The sequence below is a fragment of the Myotis davidii genome, unplaced genomic scaffold, assembly GCF_000327345.1.
Source record: "Myotis davidii unplaced genomic scaffold, ASM32734v1 scaffold539, whole genome shotgun sequence".
NCBI classification, from domain to species: Eukaryota; Metazoa; Chordata; class Mammalia; order Chiroptera; family Vespertilionidae; genus Myotis; species Myotis davidii.
In genome coordinates, this window is record NW_006290028.1 from 1,626,007 (window position 1) to 1,643,500 (window position 17,494).

General features: G+C 40.9%; 1 protein-coding gene across 1 annotated transcript in view; it reads left to right on the top strand.

Annotated features, from left to right (window-relative positions):
• AGBL4 (ATP/GTP binding protein-like 4) overlaps nt 1-17,494 on the top strand; it is a 646,044-nt gene that overhangs the window by 203,986 nt on the left and 424,564 nt on the right. The window contains exon 3 of the mRNA XM_015563308.1: nt 6,384-6,600. Within this exon, the coding sequence (XP_015418794.1) occupies nt 6,384-6,600 (217 nt within the window). The remainder of the gene's footprint in view (nt 1-6,383; nt 6,601-17,494) is intronic.

Below are 17,494 nucleotides of genomic sequence, written 5' to 3' on the forward strand. Positions count from 1 at the left end.
GTCCTGCCCAGACAACAGCTTTAGACCATAAGCCAACACCTAGTTCTTGTCCAGTGTTTTCTCCTTAGGCATCTGGATTGGAGAAGACAGATAGGTGACTTAGAGGCTCTCCTGCTGGCTGGGAGCCTACCCAGAGAGTTTCTGGCTGCATTAGCACTCTGCCAGCAGCCACACATAGGTAGGAATAGTGTTGCTGTTCATGACCAGGGGGAATAATCAGTCTCAGCTATTTCCGGGCTCTAAACCAGCCAAAGTAATTGGGTTTAATTTTAATTTTTTTAATGGCTTGAAATTAATAGAAGCAGCTGCTGCCACAGTGTGTAGGTGTCCTCCAGAAGGCAGAGTCAAAAAAAAAATTCTACACATAAAATAAACTCTGAAAAATAAACAATAGAGTGTGTAGGACAAAAAGGTTAATTCAGAAATCAAGCAGTGTGTTTTTGTTATCCAAAACTCTCTGGCAATATGTGGCACTGTCTCTTCCCTCCCACCAGCAGTGCCCATCAGCCCCTGATAAGATGGTAATCTGATTAGACACCAGTGTAAAAATGTGTTTCCTGTATCTGAGCTCTCCCTCACTCTCTCTCCCCCTCCCTATGACTCACCCAGAGATTAGCTGTGACAAAGTGAGGAGAAAGATAAGAATAGATATGCTGGTGACAGGAGCCCTATTATAATTATTCAGGGGCAGATAAGATTGGAATTAGGAGCAGGGCCTGTTTGCCTAGGGAGGGTGGGTTTATAATGTGGGCATCCATGCCAAGGGTCTGGCTGTGCCAGATGCCAGAGAAGAAAAGGAGGAGGCCAATTGGCTGAAACCAGGTGATAGTCTGGGTTGTTCCAGCCAATCATAGACTAAAGGCCATGTGTTGGCATGGATCACAAACCAGAGACTCAGTTGCCCTCATGAAGGGAAAAGGAATTGAAATCTTACCTCTATTTCAATCCTGTGAAACCAGATGCCAGTTTGCTTCCCACATCTAGGGAGATGAACTTGTGGAACCAAGAGACTGTTTTCTGCAGTTGCAATTGTTGAATGAATTTCAGATAGCATAACCTTGGTATGGGAGAAGAATATATGTTTATCAATCAAACCATACTGCACATCAAACAAGTAGCACAGTATTTGCATACAGGAGGTATGTAATATATGTTACTCCCTGTGGAGGTATCTGAGTGACTTTGTTTTGCATACTTCCTTTAGGATTGCAACCTGAAAAGATTGATTCTTTATTATTCTCCTTTCTGCTAATTTGAAGGAAAAAGTTTGTCTACTGTTAAAGAAGACCCAGGGTTTGGAATTCTTCTACCTGTATCCCTATTTCCTGCTTGATTGGAGAGGAAATCAGGGCTCTTGTCTTTCAGGCTCCTGAGGAGGATATAGAATGTTGTTGTTTTAGAGAACCCTGTACTCCTGTAGGTTCTGGGGTTCTCCTCTGTGCTCAGGTAACCTCCAAAACAAAGATGCATTGAACTGACATTTTGGAGAAAAGGCACAGAGGATGGTAAACGGGAAGAAATCATTCATTCATTAAGTTATAAATTCACTCATTCATTTAAGAAACATGTTTTGAACTCCTCATCAGGGCCAATCTCTGTGCTAAGTGCTATTGATTTTGAGATGAATCAGAAATAACAGCCATATCTGCAATTAGTATTTAGAGCAATTCATGCATCCTGGAGTTGCTGACAAAGACTTCAAAGAGGAAATGTCATGTGAACTGGGCCTTACTTTTCTACATAAGAATTCATTATATAGAAAAAGTATGGGAAAGGCGATTAAAGATAAATCAACACTTTAAAAAGGCAGGAGGGCTTTTGAGAAGATAATGTATTCAGGGAAAGCCTCACAGCTTCATATGGGGAGTTCACAATCTATATTGGCTGGTGTGTCTAAATTATTTACTGTAGTTGTTAATCTCTTAAAGTTAACCATGAATATATTAGTTTATTCAATACATAATCATTCTTGAACACTTCCTTCATGCAAGGCTCTGGATAGATCCTGCAGAACCAAATATGAGTAATATACAGACCTGCTCTCATGTAGTGCTCAGTCTAATGCAGTCAAATGGATAGAATGAAAATTGGGCTATCATAGAAAAGTAGGTATACTATGATTGAGTGTGTGTGCTCACTCATCCACATGTGCACACTCATCTGAATCTGAGGATGTGAGTTACAGGTCCTCTTCAGTCACCAGGAAGGATCCAGGATGATGGCTTGTTCCAAGAGCTGGGCCACCCTGTAGTCACTGAGTTCTGAGAGCACACAGGTCTTAGACTCTTCCTGAATCTCTGGCGGGATCAGGTATTATGGACTATTTCCTTCCCAGAGTCTTCAGTGGAGTCATGCATTCTTGACCCTATCCTGCCTTATTTTTATGCTATCATAGAGATAATAGGAATAACTTCAGAGGATTGTTGTGAGAATTAAAGGAGTTAATACATTATAAAATACTTAGAATGGCCTAGCACATGGTCAGTGAATAATATAATTCCTAATATACATATTAAGAATTAGTATTATTATTTTTTTTAATATATTTTATTGATTTTTTTCAGAGAGGAAGGGAGAGAGACAGAGAGTTAGAAACATCGATGAGAGAGAGACATCAATCAGCTGCTTCCTGCACACCTCCCACTGGGGATGTGCCCGCAACCAAGGTACACGCCCTTGACCGGAATCGAACCTGGGACCCTTCAGTCCGCAGGCCGACGCTCTATCCACTGAGCCAAACCGGTTTCGGTGAGAAGAATTAGTATTATTATTATCATTATTGCTTTCATTGGTATCTCAGACTATCTGTGTTAAATGAGATCAGAAGGCTGCCTTGTCTAACCTCGCACCAAGTACAGGAACTTTCTTTATGGGATGCCTTGAAGCTTCCCACATTTGTCCTCCCCTGTGATGTAGACCTTTATTCTTTCCCTTCAGCCCAGTGTTAAAAGAGTCTTGACTTCATGCTGAGTTAAGATTTGGCCCCTGTGATTCCTACCATTTATCTTAGGAGACGAGTCTCCTTTTTCTTTTACCATTGCTTTTTAGAATAAGCAAGTATTATTTGACACCTCTCTATACCACTGCTAGCGAGAGAAGGAAAAGGTGACGTTGTTCCTGTACTCAAGAATCCTACCTTTTCTTTGAAGAAACTTCCATTTACTTTTGATGCTCATTGTTAAGAAACAAACCAGGTGATAAGACATGTTTAAATATATGTCAAAGTAGAGAAAATTAATGAAGAATGAATAGTCAGAGAAGGCTTCTGAGGAGGTATGTTAAAGGATAGGCATTTATTTATACATTCGTTTGTTTATTAATCAATTAGTTAATTTAAAAATATTTAAACCTTTATTGACAATCTATAATATACCACATCTGTGAGTCAGAGTTTACCAAGTAATTAAGATGGCAGGACAGGCAGTCCAAGGTGAGGAAATACCAAATACAAAGACACAGAGGTATTGGAGGTATGACACAAACTTGTGTTAGGGACTTAATTTGCTCATATAAATAAAATATAGGCACAAGGATGGAGAAATGGCTGTTGATTCTGGGATTTCAGGGTGATCTCGGGGAGTGTTGTGGGCCAAACTGCCATGTGAGGAAGCAGAGTTGTTTGGAGAGTTTTAGGGCGAGTACTGTGTGATCAGATTTATCTGGAAGCAGGAGGTAAAACTCTGAGTCGGGTGGTAAGGGGAGAAAGCTGAGTGACAAGATGCTACAGGGACCTTGAGCACAGACTTCAGAGTTGCACTAGCCCAGTGGTCAGCAAACTGCAGCTCGCGAGCCACATGCGGCTCTTTGGCCCCTTGAGTGTGGCCACGAAGTTTCAATCGCACTGTATGGGCATGCCCACACGTGGTATTTTGTGGAAGAGCCATACTCAAGGGGCCATGGTTTGCCGACCACTGCACTAGCCTATGTCTGCTACAGACTGCTGCTTACTAACATTGCAACCCCCGGGGAATTTTACCTCTCTGAGCTTCTATTTTCTCAGCTGTGTAAAATGAATGTTAATAGCCTCTAGCTCAGAGAGTTATTGCAATGATTAAATGATAATGCATATAAAACATTTAACACCATGCCTGAGACAGTGAAACTATAAAAAGCAAAATAAGAGAAAACCAGAAGTGCATTCCAAATGAGAGACACATTTCTCCCACACACTCCCATTCCTCTTTTCCTTTATTCTTTGCATTACTAGTACTTGAAAGCCCTCATGAATTTGTCCTGCTGAGCCCTTCTCACATAGATTTTTGTTTGTGCCTGTAGCAGGGTCTGGAAAATCTAAGCCCTGAGCAACATCTCAGCTTCCTTGAATGATTACCCCAGGGCCCATTACCTTCACTCTGTCTGCAAATCGGGTTAGGCATCCGACCCACTCAGGAGGGAAGCTGTGACAGCTGTAGGCATTAGATGAATTCTCCTGATAGCACATAATCAAATTTGGTGGATATGGCAGGATCTCAGAGTCAAGTTACTAAACTTGGCTAGAATAGGAGAAAACTGAGGTGATTAGATTTAAAGCATGGGCCCTTATCAGATATACTAGTAAATGAAGAGTTGAAAAGATCAGCATCATAACCTGAGGGACCTATGACTGTAGGAATCACTTGGGGATGAAGGCATGCTCACCTTGTGCTCTGAGAGGCTCAGACTCACACCTCTGAGTCAGGGCCTGAAGTGACTATCACAGAACTTTGGCTGGAGACCTCAAAGCCACTTTCACTAGCATTCTCCCTGCATACAACTCTGAAACCCTGAGACTAGCTTATTCCAGCAACCTCATATTCCTGCACGTTCAATCACATTACAAATGTAGACCATCATCTATCCTCTCTGTCTGTTCTCTCTCCAGCTTACTTCTCTGACCAAAACTTTCCACTTTCTCTGAGGCAGCTCTATGGTTAATCATCTCACTTTTTAAAATTTTTTTTTATTGATTAAGGTATTACAAATGTGCCTTTATCCCCCTATTGTCCCCTCACCCGCCCCCCAGTCTTGTCCTCACCTTCACCCCCTGTTGTCTGCATCCATCGCTTATGCTTAATGCATGCATACAAGTCCTTTAGTTGATCTCTCCCCATTACCCCCACCCTCCCCTACCTTCCCTCTGAGGTTTGAGCATCTGATTGATGCTTCTCTGTATCAACCTCATGCCTGGTGCCCTCCTCCTCACACTTTCCTCCATATGTTTTTGTGCCTCTTGGCTTCTCAGTTGAATGCTAAGCCATTCCAGGTGAACCTCACAACTCCCATCCACTGTGCCAGAACCCCTCGCCCCCCAAAAACAAACAAACAAACAAATAAACAAACAAACAAACAATGTGTTTGTCCTCAATCATCTTCCAAACTGATCCTGATGGATAAGACTTAGGAAGCAGTCAATAAAAGAGCAAGTTACTACAAAATGTGGGAGCTGAACTGGCCTCAAATTGTCAATGGATGACCCTGGGAAAGGCACAGTTTGTGAGGGGTTTTGTACGATTAACAGGATTTGAAGGGACAGAAATGAGAGGCCTTCTTTGTACGTGTGAATGCTTTCAATGTCATACAGCGTGGCGGGGTGTAGTGAACCTGTGAGGTGGGAGAATATAAAGAAGTTATAGGAATTATGACTGGAACATTTTGCCTTTTCTCGTGTATGGTTTTAGTATTCCTTTTTGGAGAATGAGCATGATGGCTTAGCAAAATTGCCTGCACAGCATATTTTAAAAGCAGAATTTCCCAAAGTGCTTCTGTGGAAAACTAGTCTCGTGAAATGTTCTGTAGAAAAATAATAGTAATAATCTAAAGAAGTGTTGAATAATTTCTCCTCCCTTGAATATTCACAATGCACATTCTTTTGAGAGGTCTGAAATAGTCTTATAATACAAAGACCTGACTCTCCTAGAAAAAGCAGGCATCCCATATTGATGTCATTATATTATCACACTCTTTATTTCCCCTCAAAGCATTTTTAGAGTCTATGACTATTTTGTATACTTAGTTTTAATATTTTATTGAGTGCTTCCCACTATAGGATATACTCCATGAGGACAACACCTTGCCTATCTTATTTACCCTCACACATCAAGAGTCTAGCGTGATGCCTGGGCATATAAAAGGTGCTCACAATAAGAATAAACAATGAATACCACTTGCTCAGCTTTCTGTAACATTGCATTGTCCAAGCAGCTGACAAAGGGTAGGGCTGGAATTTGAAGAGTGCTGCCAGATTCCAGTCTCTTGGCGACCACAGGTGGTGTGAGCTGTTGTCCCTGGCTACCACCTGAGGTCTTGATGTTATAGTTTTTCTTGTGCATTTATTTCTGCTTATTCCCATTTGAAGCTAGAACGATTGTCTGAAATACCCAAATGTCTTTCTTTGTATCTTTCAGGCAAAGGCTGCCACCTAAAAATGTTTACTACTACCGTTGCCCAGACCATAGGAAGAATTATGTGATGTCCTTTGCATTTTGTTTTGACCGAGAAGAAGATGTTTACCAATTTGCCTACTGCTACCCATATACATACACCCGCTTTCAGCATTACCTTGACAGCCTGCAGAAGAGAAACATGGATTATTTCTTTCGGGAGCAGCTGGGCCAGAGCGTGGTAAGGCCCATTCAGAGACAGGCAGCTGTGGGAGAGCATGCCGTGGGTTTTCATAGAATGCAAATAATGGGTACTGGTGCTCTATAGACTCTGTTCTTTGGAACTTTTAAAAATTGTTGTTTTTAATGTGTAATTCATTGCTACAATATGGCCACCAGGAAGCTACAGAATAAGGTATAAGACAGATGCGTATCCTTTTGAATGAAGCCGATAAAGATCTCTCACAAAACACAGTTTTGCTAATTTCCAGAAACTCTGAGAAAAAGAAAATGCTTCTACTGGGTGACACAAAGGGCATGGGAGCATTTTATGAGTGTGAGCCTCTGAGATGAAGAGCAGATTTGTTTTTTAGTGAATTTAACTTGCCAACAGTGCAGGTTCTCAAGTGGTGCACAGTTTGGATGTACTGCCCGCAATGTGGTCTGACTCCGCCGTCCATCAGTTCCCAGCCCCTCTTCCTTCCCCTGGTAGCTTTCAGGTCTGGACATTTCAGTCATACACTCTGTATCAGTTTTCTGTTGCTGATGTAACAAGTTTCCATAAACTTGGTGGCTTAAAACAACACCAATTTATTATCTTACAGTTTAGGATAAACTTGGTCACACTGGTCTAAAACCAGGATATCAGCAGGTCTGCATTCCTTCTACAGGCTCTTGGGGAGAATTCATTTTCCTGCCTTTTCTAGTTTCAAGAAAAGGGGTGGGGAATGTACAGCTCCGGCTGTATAAGGCCCACAAAATCATTTGGTCTGGCCCTGCCAAGGCAACCACAGGAGGGGCTCAAAATTCATGAATGTAGGAGCTTTTTTTCCATAGCAATATAAATTTATATTAAGTTCATTATATTTAGCAAAGGATGTGACAGATATCCAAATGGCCCATGGCAGAACAAAGGTTCCCCACCCCTGTTCTAGAGTCTGCTTGCATTCCTTGGCTTATGGTTCCCCTCCATCTTCTAGGCCAGCAATGGTGGCTTGAGTCTTTCTCATGCTGCATCACTCTGACACCAAATTTCCTGTCTCCCTCTTTCACTTCTAAGGACCCTTGTGATTTATATTAGGCTCACCCACATAATCTGGAAGAGTATGTCCATCTCAGGATCTTTAACTTAATCATGTCTATGAAGTCCCTTTTTTCATGTAAGATAACATATTCAGAGGTTCTAGGGATTAAGATTTGGACATTTTCGGAGGGGGGTGCATTGTTCTGTCTACCACACCTTTCTCTTCTCCTTTCCTCTTGCCCTCCCTGCACGACCCAGCATCTGAAATTGTTCTTCACATTGGATGCATAGGTTTTGGTCTCTGTAATCAGCAATACTTTGATTACTAGTAAAGAATAAGAAATGATAATTTGGTTTTACATTTCACTCTTCAACAAATGTGGATTGTGCTTATGAAATAGGTATATTTAGCACTTTAATGATCCTAAATGAAGATACTGGTGGAATTGGCAGAAAATACTATACTTGAGTTTCTGATACATGTTGGTGGAAAAATTTATTTGCCCAGTGACTGTGGGTTCCATCTAGAATTGGGTTCCACTTCTAAATAAAATATTTTAAGACTAGACTGCTTGAAAAACAGTGTTTGGTCCAGGATACACCCCCCCCGACCCCCCACCCCCAAGAAAATATATACATGAAGAGGACTGTGCATAGCTCAGGTACATGAGAACCAAATCTTGTATCAAAAGTTAGTGGTCATGATGCTATTCTTATAGTCTGAGATTCTCTATGCACTAAATTTTGCTAAATATCTTCCCTTTACTCTAACACCTTTCTTAATGATGATTCTGATGGGTGCTGTATGTCTAGTGCCTACATATTTTGAACTGAAAATTGGGACGCATGTTGTATCAGCCAGCCTGCTAGCAGGAAACAGATGGCAGCCTCACATTAGGATCATTTGTGTAGGGCTTAATAAATGGGCTATTTACAAGGTGTGGGCAGTGTGTGGGGAAACCGCAGGATATAGTGCCATTCCCTGGAGCTAGTAATAGCTTCAATGGTGTGAAGGGAAGGAATGGTTACCAGAACCCAATAGTAAAGAGTCATGTTGTGGGCCACCCTGAGTGGGACAGTGGCCTTCAGTTGAGGAACAAAGTGGGCCTAAAATGACCCCACAGGGAGGGAGGTTAGAAAAATAAATACATAGAGCTCATTCTCTTACTTCCCTATGATCTCTTTCCAGTGGTTCTTATTGACCAACCCAACCAGAAATCAGAGGGCAAGAGAGCCCATGGATGTAACCCACACAGATAAGCCTCCCTGGGCAAAGAAAAGAGCGGATAAGGGCAGAGAATGGATGTAGAGAGGCAACTGGAATATATTAAGCACAAATGGTCTGGTCAACAGAATGTTACTGGAAACAGTGAGATTATTTGAGATGGGACTGCCAGAGAAATTCTGAGATTAATGTTTGCCAGGCATAAGAACCATGATATGAATTAAGAGAGTGAGAAGTTCATCCAATGCCCATAACTTTTAAGCGCAGTGTCTGTACATTTAATCCTTGTGTCCACCATAGTCCCCTCTTAGATTTATGCTAGGCAGAATGTCCATGAACTTTGAATGGCTATTGAGTGAATTCTTGAATGAATGAAAGAATAGCTTATGATATATGTCTAGAGGCAATGTGAACAGCTAAGAGCATCAAAGAGTTGATAGGAGGGATAATAGAATCAGTTAAGCTGCCAATAATATTCAAATATATATCTAAGGTGACAGCAACATAAATAAGATAGAAGTTTATTTTTTTCCCATATAAAAGTCTAGATGTAGGCAGTTCAGTTTGGCTCTGGTTTTGGTCCTTGAAAACCTTAGGGTATCAGGTTCTTTCAGCTTTCTGCTCTGCCATCTCTGGGTCATGGCCCTCAATCTCATGATTCACTGTGGAGTTGTATCATCACATCCATGTTCCAGGCAGCAAGGATGAAGGGATTAGTGGGAGAAAAGAGAAGATGCAGTTAGGTGACTCTTACACTTTTATCCACATTTAGCTAAAGGGAGGATAAGAGATGAAGTTTTCATCCTGAGTGACCATGTTTCCAGCTAAAAGCTGTAGTCCTAAACATGTGGAGAACTGATGTTGAAGGACAGCCTTGGTCTCTGCCTCAGGAGACCTGAATTATGCTTCCAGCTCTAATACCAAAGTATTCATATGACCTTGAATATTACTTCTCCTATCTGAGGACAAGATTTTCATCTATAAAATGACAAAGATTGACTTTAATAGGGGTTTTCAAATTATCTTTTGAGGAATCCCTCAGTTAGATAAAACAAATAATTTGAGATCCCTGTCCTATTTCAGACCCTGTGAGAGTCACTGTGGGGATATATAATGAGGTATACAAGTCTTGGTGTACTTCTAGAAATGCATTCTATACCAAAGGAAATAAGACATGTTCAAACAGATATAATACTTTTTTTATTGCTTAAAGTATTACAAAGAGTATTACATATGTCTCCTTCTTCCCCACCCCCCCTTTGACATTCCTCTGGCCTCCCCTAACCCCCAGTATATATAATATTGTTAAAGTATATAATTAAGTATCTCATGAGTTGTTTAAAGATTTAATGGTCAATCCAGTGGTGTGGCTCAGTGGTTGAGCATCGACCTATGAACTAGGAGATCACAGTTCAATCCCCAGTCTGGGCATATGCCTGGGTTGCAGGCTTGATCCCCATTGTGGAGCGTGCTGGAGGCAGCTGATCAATGATTCTCTCTCATCACTGATATTTGTATCTCTCCCTTTCCCTTTCCTCTCTGAAATCAATCCTATATAATAAAAGCATAACATACTAAGTGTATGACCCACTAGTTGCTATGATGTGCACTGACCACCAGGGGGGCAGAAGCTCCAACCAGTAGTTTAGCTTGCTTCTGGGGTCCAGCCAATCAGGACTAGGCGAGAAGGCTAGACACGTCCTGGAGCCCTCCCATGGCCCCTCTCCGGCTGGCCACCCAGGTTGGCTTGGACTGGGTGAGATGGCCCCTATTGCCCCCAATCGCCGGCCAGGCCAAGGGACACCACACATGCACAAATTTGTGCACTGGGCCTCTAGTAAAAATATATTTAAACAAAGAGTCAGTGGTCAGACTAAACATCATGGAAAAGATGGGCTTTAAGCTGAGTCTTGAACGATGTTAGGGTTACTGAATACAGTAGGGGAGGAGGTTGCCAGAAAACAGGAAGCAGCCTGATTCACTGCAAGGTGGTAGTTGGGAAGAAGTCTGAGTTGAGTGGAATAGGGAATTTTCCTAGTGGAAGATTAGAATAGTTAGGAAGAGTGGGACCAATCTCTGGAAAGCTTTGTCATATCAAGGAATTGTGGCTATATCCTTTATTCAGATTCAACACATATATAAAGTGCCTGCTGGGTCAGGCACTTTGTACATACTATTTTTCTTATTTCTCAAAATAGTTTTATGGAGTAGGCAGGATTATCCCATTTGGGGGATTAAATAATCTAAGGCTAAAAAGTTAAATTACTTGGCTAAAGCTACAGGCTAGTTCATGTCAGGACCAAGATTTAAATCCATGGCCTCTAGCACTGAGTCCTGGTGCTTTGATAGACCTACTGCTGATTTCTATGTTGGACCTACTGAGACCCACAATATATATATATTTGATAAAAGGATTATCTTATTAAAAGCAGCATCTTAAGAAAATAAGGTTATGGAGGTTTTATGGGCTGGCTTAGTCCCCTTGTTCTGGGCCTCAAAACAGATACCAGAGATTTTAAAGCTCTCTGGCATACTTTTGCAGATAGGACAATTCTTGGTTAGCAGGGTGTTTGATGTGGTTTATGTCTGAAGGCACCACTATAATTAGTTAATCCTATTTCAATTTGTAGGGAGGATAATTGCAAGTGGGAAGGCTAAACATGCCGACATCCAGATCTTAGGGAGACCAGGCAATAAGCAAGATTTTGAATTTCTAGCACTGTAACTATTAATCTTCAAGGGCATGGCTGCTACTGCTACTAATTATATACTAGTGGCACTTTATTTTGTAATTCACCAGTGGCTCCTTCTAACCCCACCAAACAAAATCCCTTTGTACATGCATCAAGGCCACAATCTGATATTTAAGATAAATACTTTTTTTTTCTTGGTTGTTTTAACAACTTTGTTGAAGTATAATTTACATACCATAAAATTCACCAATGTAAGGTATAATTCGATGATTTTTAGTAAATGAATAGTTTTACAGCTGTTACCATGATTCCATTTTAGAGCATTTGTATCATCTCAAAAAGTTCCCCTTGTCATATTATCTCCCACTCCCTAGGCAAGTACTAATCTGCTCTCTGACGCTATACATTTGCCATTTCTGAACATTTCACATAAATGGGATTATATATTATATAGTCACATTTTGCATCTTTCACTTAGCATGTTTTTGATATCCATCCATGTTTAGCATGTGTCAGTAGGTCATTCATTTTTACAACTGAATACTATTCTACTGAAAAGATGTACATTTTCTTTACCTGTTTTCCAGTTGGTGAACATTGGGATTGTTTCCACCTTTCGGCTATTATGAATAATGCTATTATGAACAGTCATGTACATATGTTTGAGTGTACATGTGATTACATTTCTCTTGGGTTGTTTTCTAGGAGTGGAAACATTGGAGCATATAGTAAATTCAGGTTCAACTTAACAAAACATCTGGGTTATTTGTGTTCTTATAATGAGAGTTCCTTATATATTCTGAATGCAAGTCCTTTTCAGATACAAGCTTCGCAAGTATTTCCCCCTAATCTATGCCCTATCTTTCCCCTCAGTCTCTTACCTATGCTTTTCGCAGACAGAAGTTTTAAATTTTGAAGTCCAGTTTATTAGATTTTCACTTATGGATCATGCATTTGGAGTCTTATCTAAGAGCTCTACGACCAGCTGAAGGCCACAGAGATTTTTACCTCTATTTTCTCCTACATTTTATATGTCATTGGACTGATAAATGAACATAAAAGTGTGTGTGAGCGTATGTGTGTGTGTTTTGAAAAAATTAGGTGTAGGGAGACATTCTCATACTTAGGGATACTTAAAAAGGAAGTATCTAACAAAGAAAATAGTCTGATAGTGTATTTAAGGGAAGCACTAGAGAATAATTTATATAAAAATAATACTGTCTAGGTTCTGCCACAGGCTGGCTCTATGCCCTTAGGTAAAATACGTTCCTATGGGCCCCAGATTATTTCACGCATTCCTTCAACATAAATTATGGTTCAGATGCTCATGCCAACCTGACTGTATCTTCTGAGTACATATCAACCTATTGTAATGTTTCCTCTTAATCTGCTTTTTATTTTATAATGATGGTAGTTATTGAGTACTTAGCATGTGCCAGGCTCAGTGCTGTAATATATATATATATATATCTCCAATCCTTGCAACACCCCTATTATATGGTTATTACAGTCATTGAGTGCCTAGCACGTAACCAGCACTCTCTAGGCTCCAGGGATATAGCAGTGAAGTCGGGCAGAAATCCATGCTTTCAGGGGGTTTACATTCTAGTAGGAAGAGAGAGACAGGCAATATTTGAGAAATTAAATCAGGAAAGGGGATGAGTTTTGTGGTAAACTAAGCATCACTTAGAGGGAAGCATATAAGCTTTGAGATATGTAAGTATTATGTTCTCCTATTATCATTTTTAAAAATTGAGATACAAGGAGGTTAAGTTATTTGTCTATATCATGAAGTTGGGATTTGAAGCCAAGCCTTTGTCCAAAGAATGGACTCTAAGTCAGTCCTGCATAGGCAAATGTTCTATTCATATATATATAGTCATTTACTAAATTCTTACAAAATCATTTTTCAATACTGTGGATATCCTGTGGTCACCTTCTGCCTGTCAGGCTCTGTATTGGGTGTTAGAGACAGTAAGATGAATAAAAAACACACCCTACCCCTGAGAAGCACTAAATCTAGTGGGCAACACAGATGTAAAAACTAATAAAGGCAATGTTGGGTAGATGCTTGATATAATAGAGATAGTAGGCAGAGACCCTGGGCATAGGAACCCGCGCCGGGACTCCAAATGCTTCTATTGAGATTGGCACAGCTCAGCAGCTTCTTGGCTCCCAGGTCAGAATTCAGAGAATGGCCAGGTGGCAGAGGGAGGATTCTGAAAACCTTATCTTGAAATATTTCCAGAATTAAAATCAAATTATAAATCTGGGAGTCAGGCAAAAAAAAAAAAAAAAAGAAAAGGAAAAGGAAAAAAAAGGAAGCTGAATTATGAAGCCAAAGTGAAGAGGAGAGAGGACATGGTCTAATCAGAGAAAGCCAGAAAGCTGGGGACAGGAGGAAGAGGAGCAGGCAGGACGGGTATAAGGAGATCTGGAAGAACTTAAGATCTGGAGCTTGGTAGCTCCTACTGCAGTCCTTGCATGGAGTTGTATGGAAAAGCTAGGACCTCAGAATGGAGCGAGAGGGAACCCATGACCTTGTGGGCAGGAACATCAAGGAAGAGAAGACAATGATACTAAAGAAAAGAGGCTAGAGTGTGTGAGCACTCTTCTGACCAACATAATAACTTCAAAATAAGATGGACCCCTTCCCTTTTTTCCCCATATTCCTTCCTCTTAGTTCTTTCTTCCCCTTTGAAGTAAAACATCATGGAGTTTGCAGCTGGCAACATTACCAAACAAATATATGAAAACTAATTACATCTTTTTGGCTGAGTTTTAAATTGAGTAATTGTTGGAAGTTAGTAATCTCAATTTTCAGCCCCTAATCCACTCCTCAGTAGAGTTCTATGGCCCCCCATCTGCACCAAACCTTGTCCTGATCAGACACTAAATTAAACAAGCCCAGTGTTTTGGCTCCCTTCCAGCAGGCCACTTTATAAGTCACCACTCTCTTGGCATAGTTTTTGCTAGTTCCTTTAAAAAGAGTCCAAATTAATTGGAGGCAGATACATCCTCTCAGTGTCTGGCAGAGTGGCTTCCAACTTACCCTCCTGATGCAGGTGGTCCATCCATTACAAACCCCAGCCCTGGGTAAACAGGGCCTGTAAAGGAGATGCTAGGGGTCGTGACGCTGGGTTCTCCTTCTGCTAGAACGGTAGGCACGTGTCTGATTTACCTCAAGCCGCGTAGGCCGCCCCAGACTGCCACAACTGAACTCAGTTTCCTACTTCAGTGAATGTATCAACATCATTCGAATTGGCTATGCCAGAAACCTCTCCTCTTTAACTCCTCCTTTATTCACTTCTCACATATTAGATGTGGCCAAGTATTATCAAGGGTACAACTCAATATCCTTCATATTTATCCCTTTCTTATCTCTGCTGTCAGCACCTTAGTTCAAATGATCAGCATCTCTCAGGAAATTACAGCAGCATCTTTAGCCAACGGGTATAGGATTGTGAGGTAAACAGACCTCCAGGTTCTCTCTCTATTCTGTTCACATAGCTGCTTCAGCATTATAGTGGCTGTCAGAAAGCCCCAGCCTTCCTACTAACCTTGTGTTCCCCTCACCTCCTCACCCTCCTGGCCAAGAGATCGAATGACCGCTTCACTGACCACCACCCAGCAGGGTTGGCAGACTGCATCCTTCCTGCTAACAGATTGCTACCTTTAGACCATTCTTTCCCATTTTATAAAAAGACTTCAAATAGAAATACATGGTTTGAGCTCTAAGCCATCAGTCTATATAACCCCAAGTCACTCCTTATTGCTGTCATCTGCTGACCACTTGGACACTTCACTTAATCATGGATGACATTGGTCCATAATTATCTTTTCCACTACACTGCTGCCACCATGTTGAGTAATTTTAGTATCCATGAAAATGACCCATTGAATACCCTGGCCTTTCAGGAGTTTAAAACAAAATAACAAATTCTTAGCATGGTGTATAAGATCCTGCATAATGCGGCCTTTGCCTGCTTCTTCTCCCTCTCATGTTGCTGTCCATGTTCTATGGTTCTTTCTGTGAGCCATGGGTTTTCTCCCTAACTTGTATACACTCTGGCCCATCCACCTGGAGTGTTCTTTCCCTGGCCCTATTTCTTCTACATGCAGGATCCAATGTGAACATCACTTTCTCATGGAGCTTTTTCCTGATACACTGTTCCCCAGAATTGTTTGAGAGTCTTGATTACATGTGTTTATAGTATACTCTATTTCTCCTTTAAAACATGTATGACTCTTCTGATTACTCATTTGATAGCAATCTTCCCCTGTCATATGTTTAGGGAATGTGTTTGTATTTGTGTATGGAGAGGGCTGGGGTAGATGGAGAAGTCATGCTGTTATAGCCAGGCTTCTTTCTTGGTACCTCACTGGATGGCCATCCTTTGTCAGTTCCTCTGCAGCCACATTTCCATTTTGTTGAATCACTGGTATATAACATCAGGGCACAAGGTCATTTCTTTTATGCAAGTCATAGAATGGCAAAGCCAAGAAGAATCTTAAGTTCCTCTAGTTCTGGGGTTTTAAAACCATGCTCCCTGCTTCCCTAAGGAGGGCTCTGGGCTCTGAGCAGCACCTTGGGTGCTACTGAGGAGGGAGGGGAATGAGGGGCTCCTGAGGAGTCAGGGCTCTGGCCTTTCTTGTCCTCTCTGGTACATAAGCCCCTACCTACTGGCCTTCCCTATAGACTTGGTTTGAAGAAAGAACTCAGATACTAACAATATTTGCAAACTTTCCTCTCTTTCTGCAGCTGGAGACACAGGGGCCCAGAGAGGGGAGGTGACTTTCTTGAATCACCAGTGAGTGAGTGGGACAGTTATAGCTGGAAGCCCAGCTGCTAATTTCTAGATTGTCCACTGCAGCCCACTGCCTCTCACCCCCGGGTCCATCTGCAAGGATAGCTCACTTGTCTACTCTTTCTGCAAACATTGAGCACTTACAAGGCAGTGAGAAGGAAATCAGATGCTTAAGTCAGTAGTGTGAGCAACATGGTTTAGAGCCTTGACCTTGTCACTCATTGACTGTGCAATCTTGGTCCAATTAGTTAACCTCTCTATACATTTATTTCCTCATTCATTAGTCCCCCTCCCCCTCAACAGATATCCAGATAAACCCCTTATTCAGCCATAATTTAAGCAGAAAGATCAGATCTCTGATATGTCAAATAACCTCTCTGCCCCTCACCTGCAAACTTGGCATTGTGATTTAGCTTCAGGGTTATTGTCTTGCCAACAGGCTTCTGTAGATGTTATATGGAAGAGGTGAAAGTGCTACTGAATTGTTGGTAAATACTTGGGTATAATGCATTTGCAATACTGTATTTCCCTTAGACTCTAAGCTCCCTGCAAATATAGTAGTCCCCCCTTTTCTGTAGGAGATACATTTTAATACCCACAGTGGGTGCCTGAAATGGCAAGTAGTGCAGAACCCTAGATGCACCATTTTTTTCTATACATACATACCTATGATAAAGCTTAATTCATAAATTAGGAACGATAAAGGATTAACAACCAGACATAATGAAGTAGAACAATTATTACCATAAAATAAATATTACTTGAACATGAGTGCTGCGATATGACAGTTGATCTAATAACTGAAACAACTACTACCAGGTGTGCTGGTTAATAATGCGGATTTTTTTTCAATGGATGGAGTTACACATATGTTGATATATATGCGATTTGATATGTATGCTATTTTGTTGTATTGACAACAAGCTTCAAAACTTCATATGTCAAAGTTTCTGAAGGTGTTAACATCATAGATACTTTTATGCTTAAAAATGTCGAGTTTCATGCTAAAAAAAAAACATTTGTGGAAAGTTTTAATTCATTACTTTATGTTGAAGAAAAGTGCTGCTGAAAGTTATTGTATACTTCAGGAAGCTTATGGTGAACATGCTCCATCTCAAGATACTTGTGAACGCTGGTTTAAATGCTTTAAAAGTAATGATTTCAAT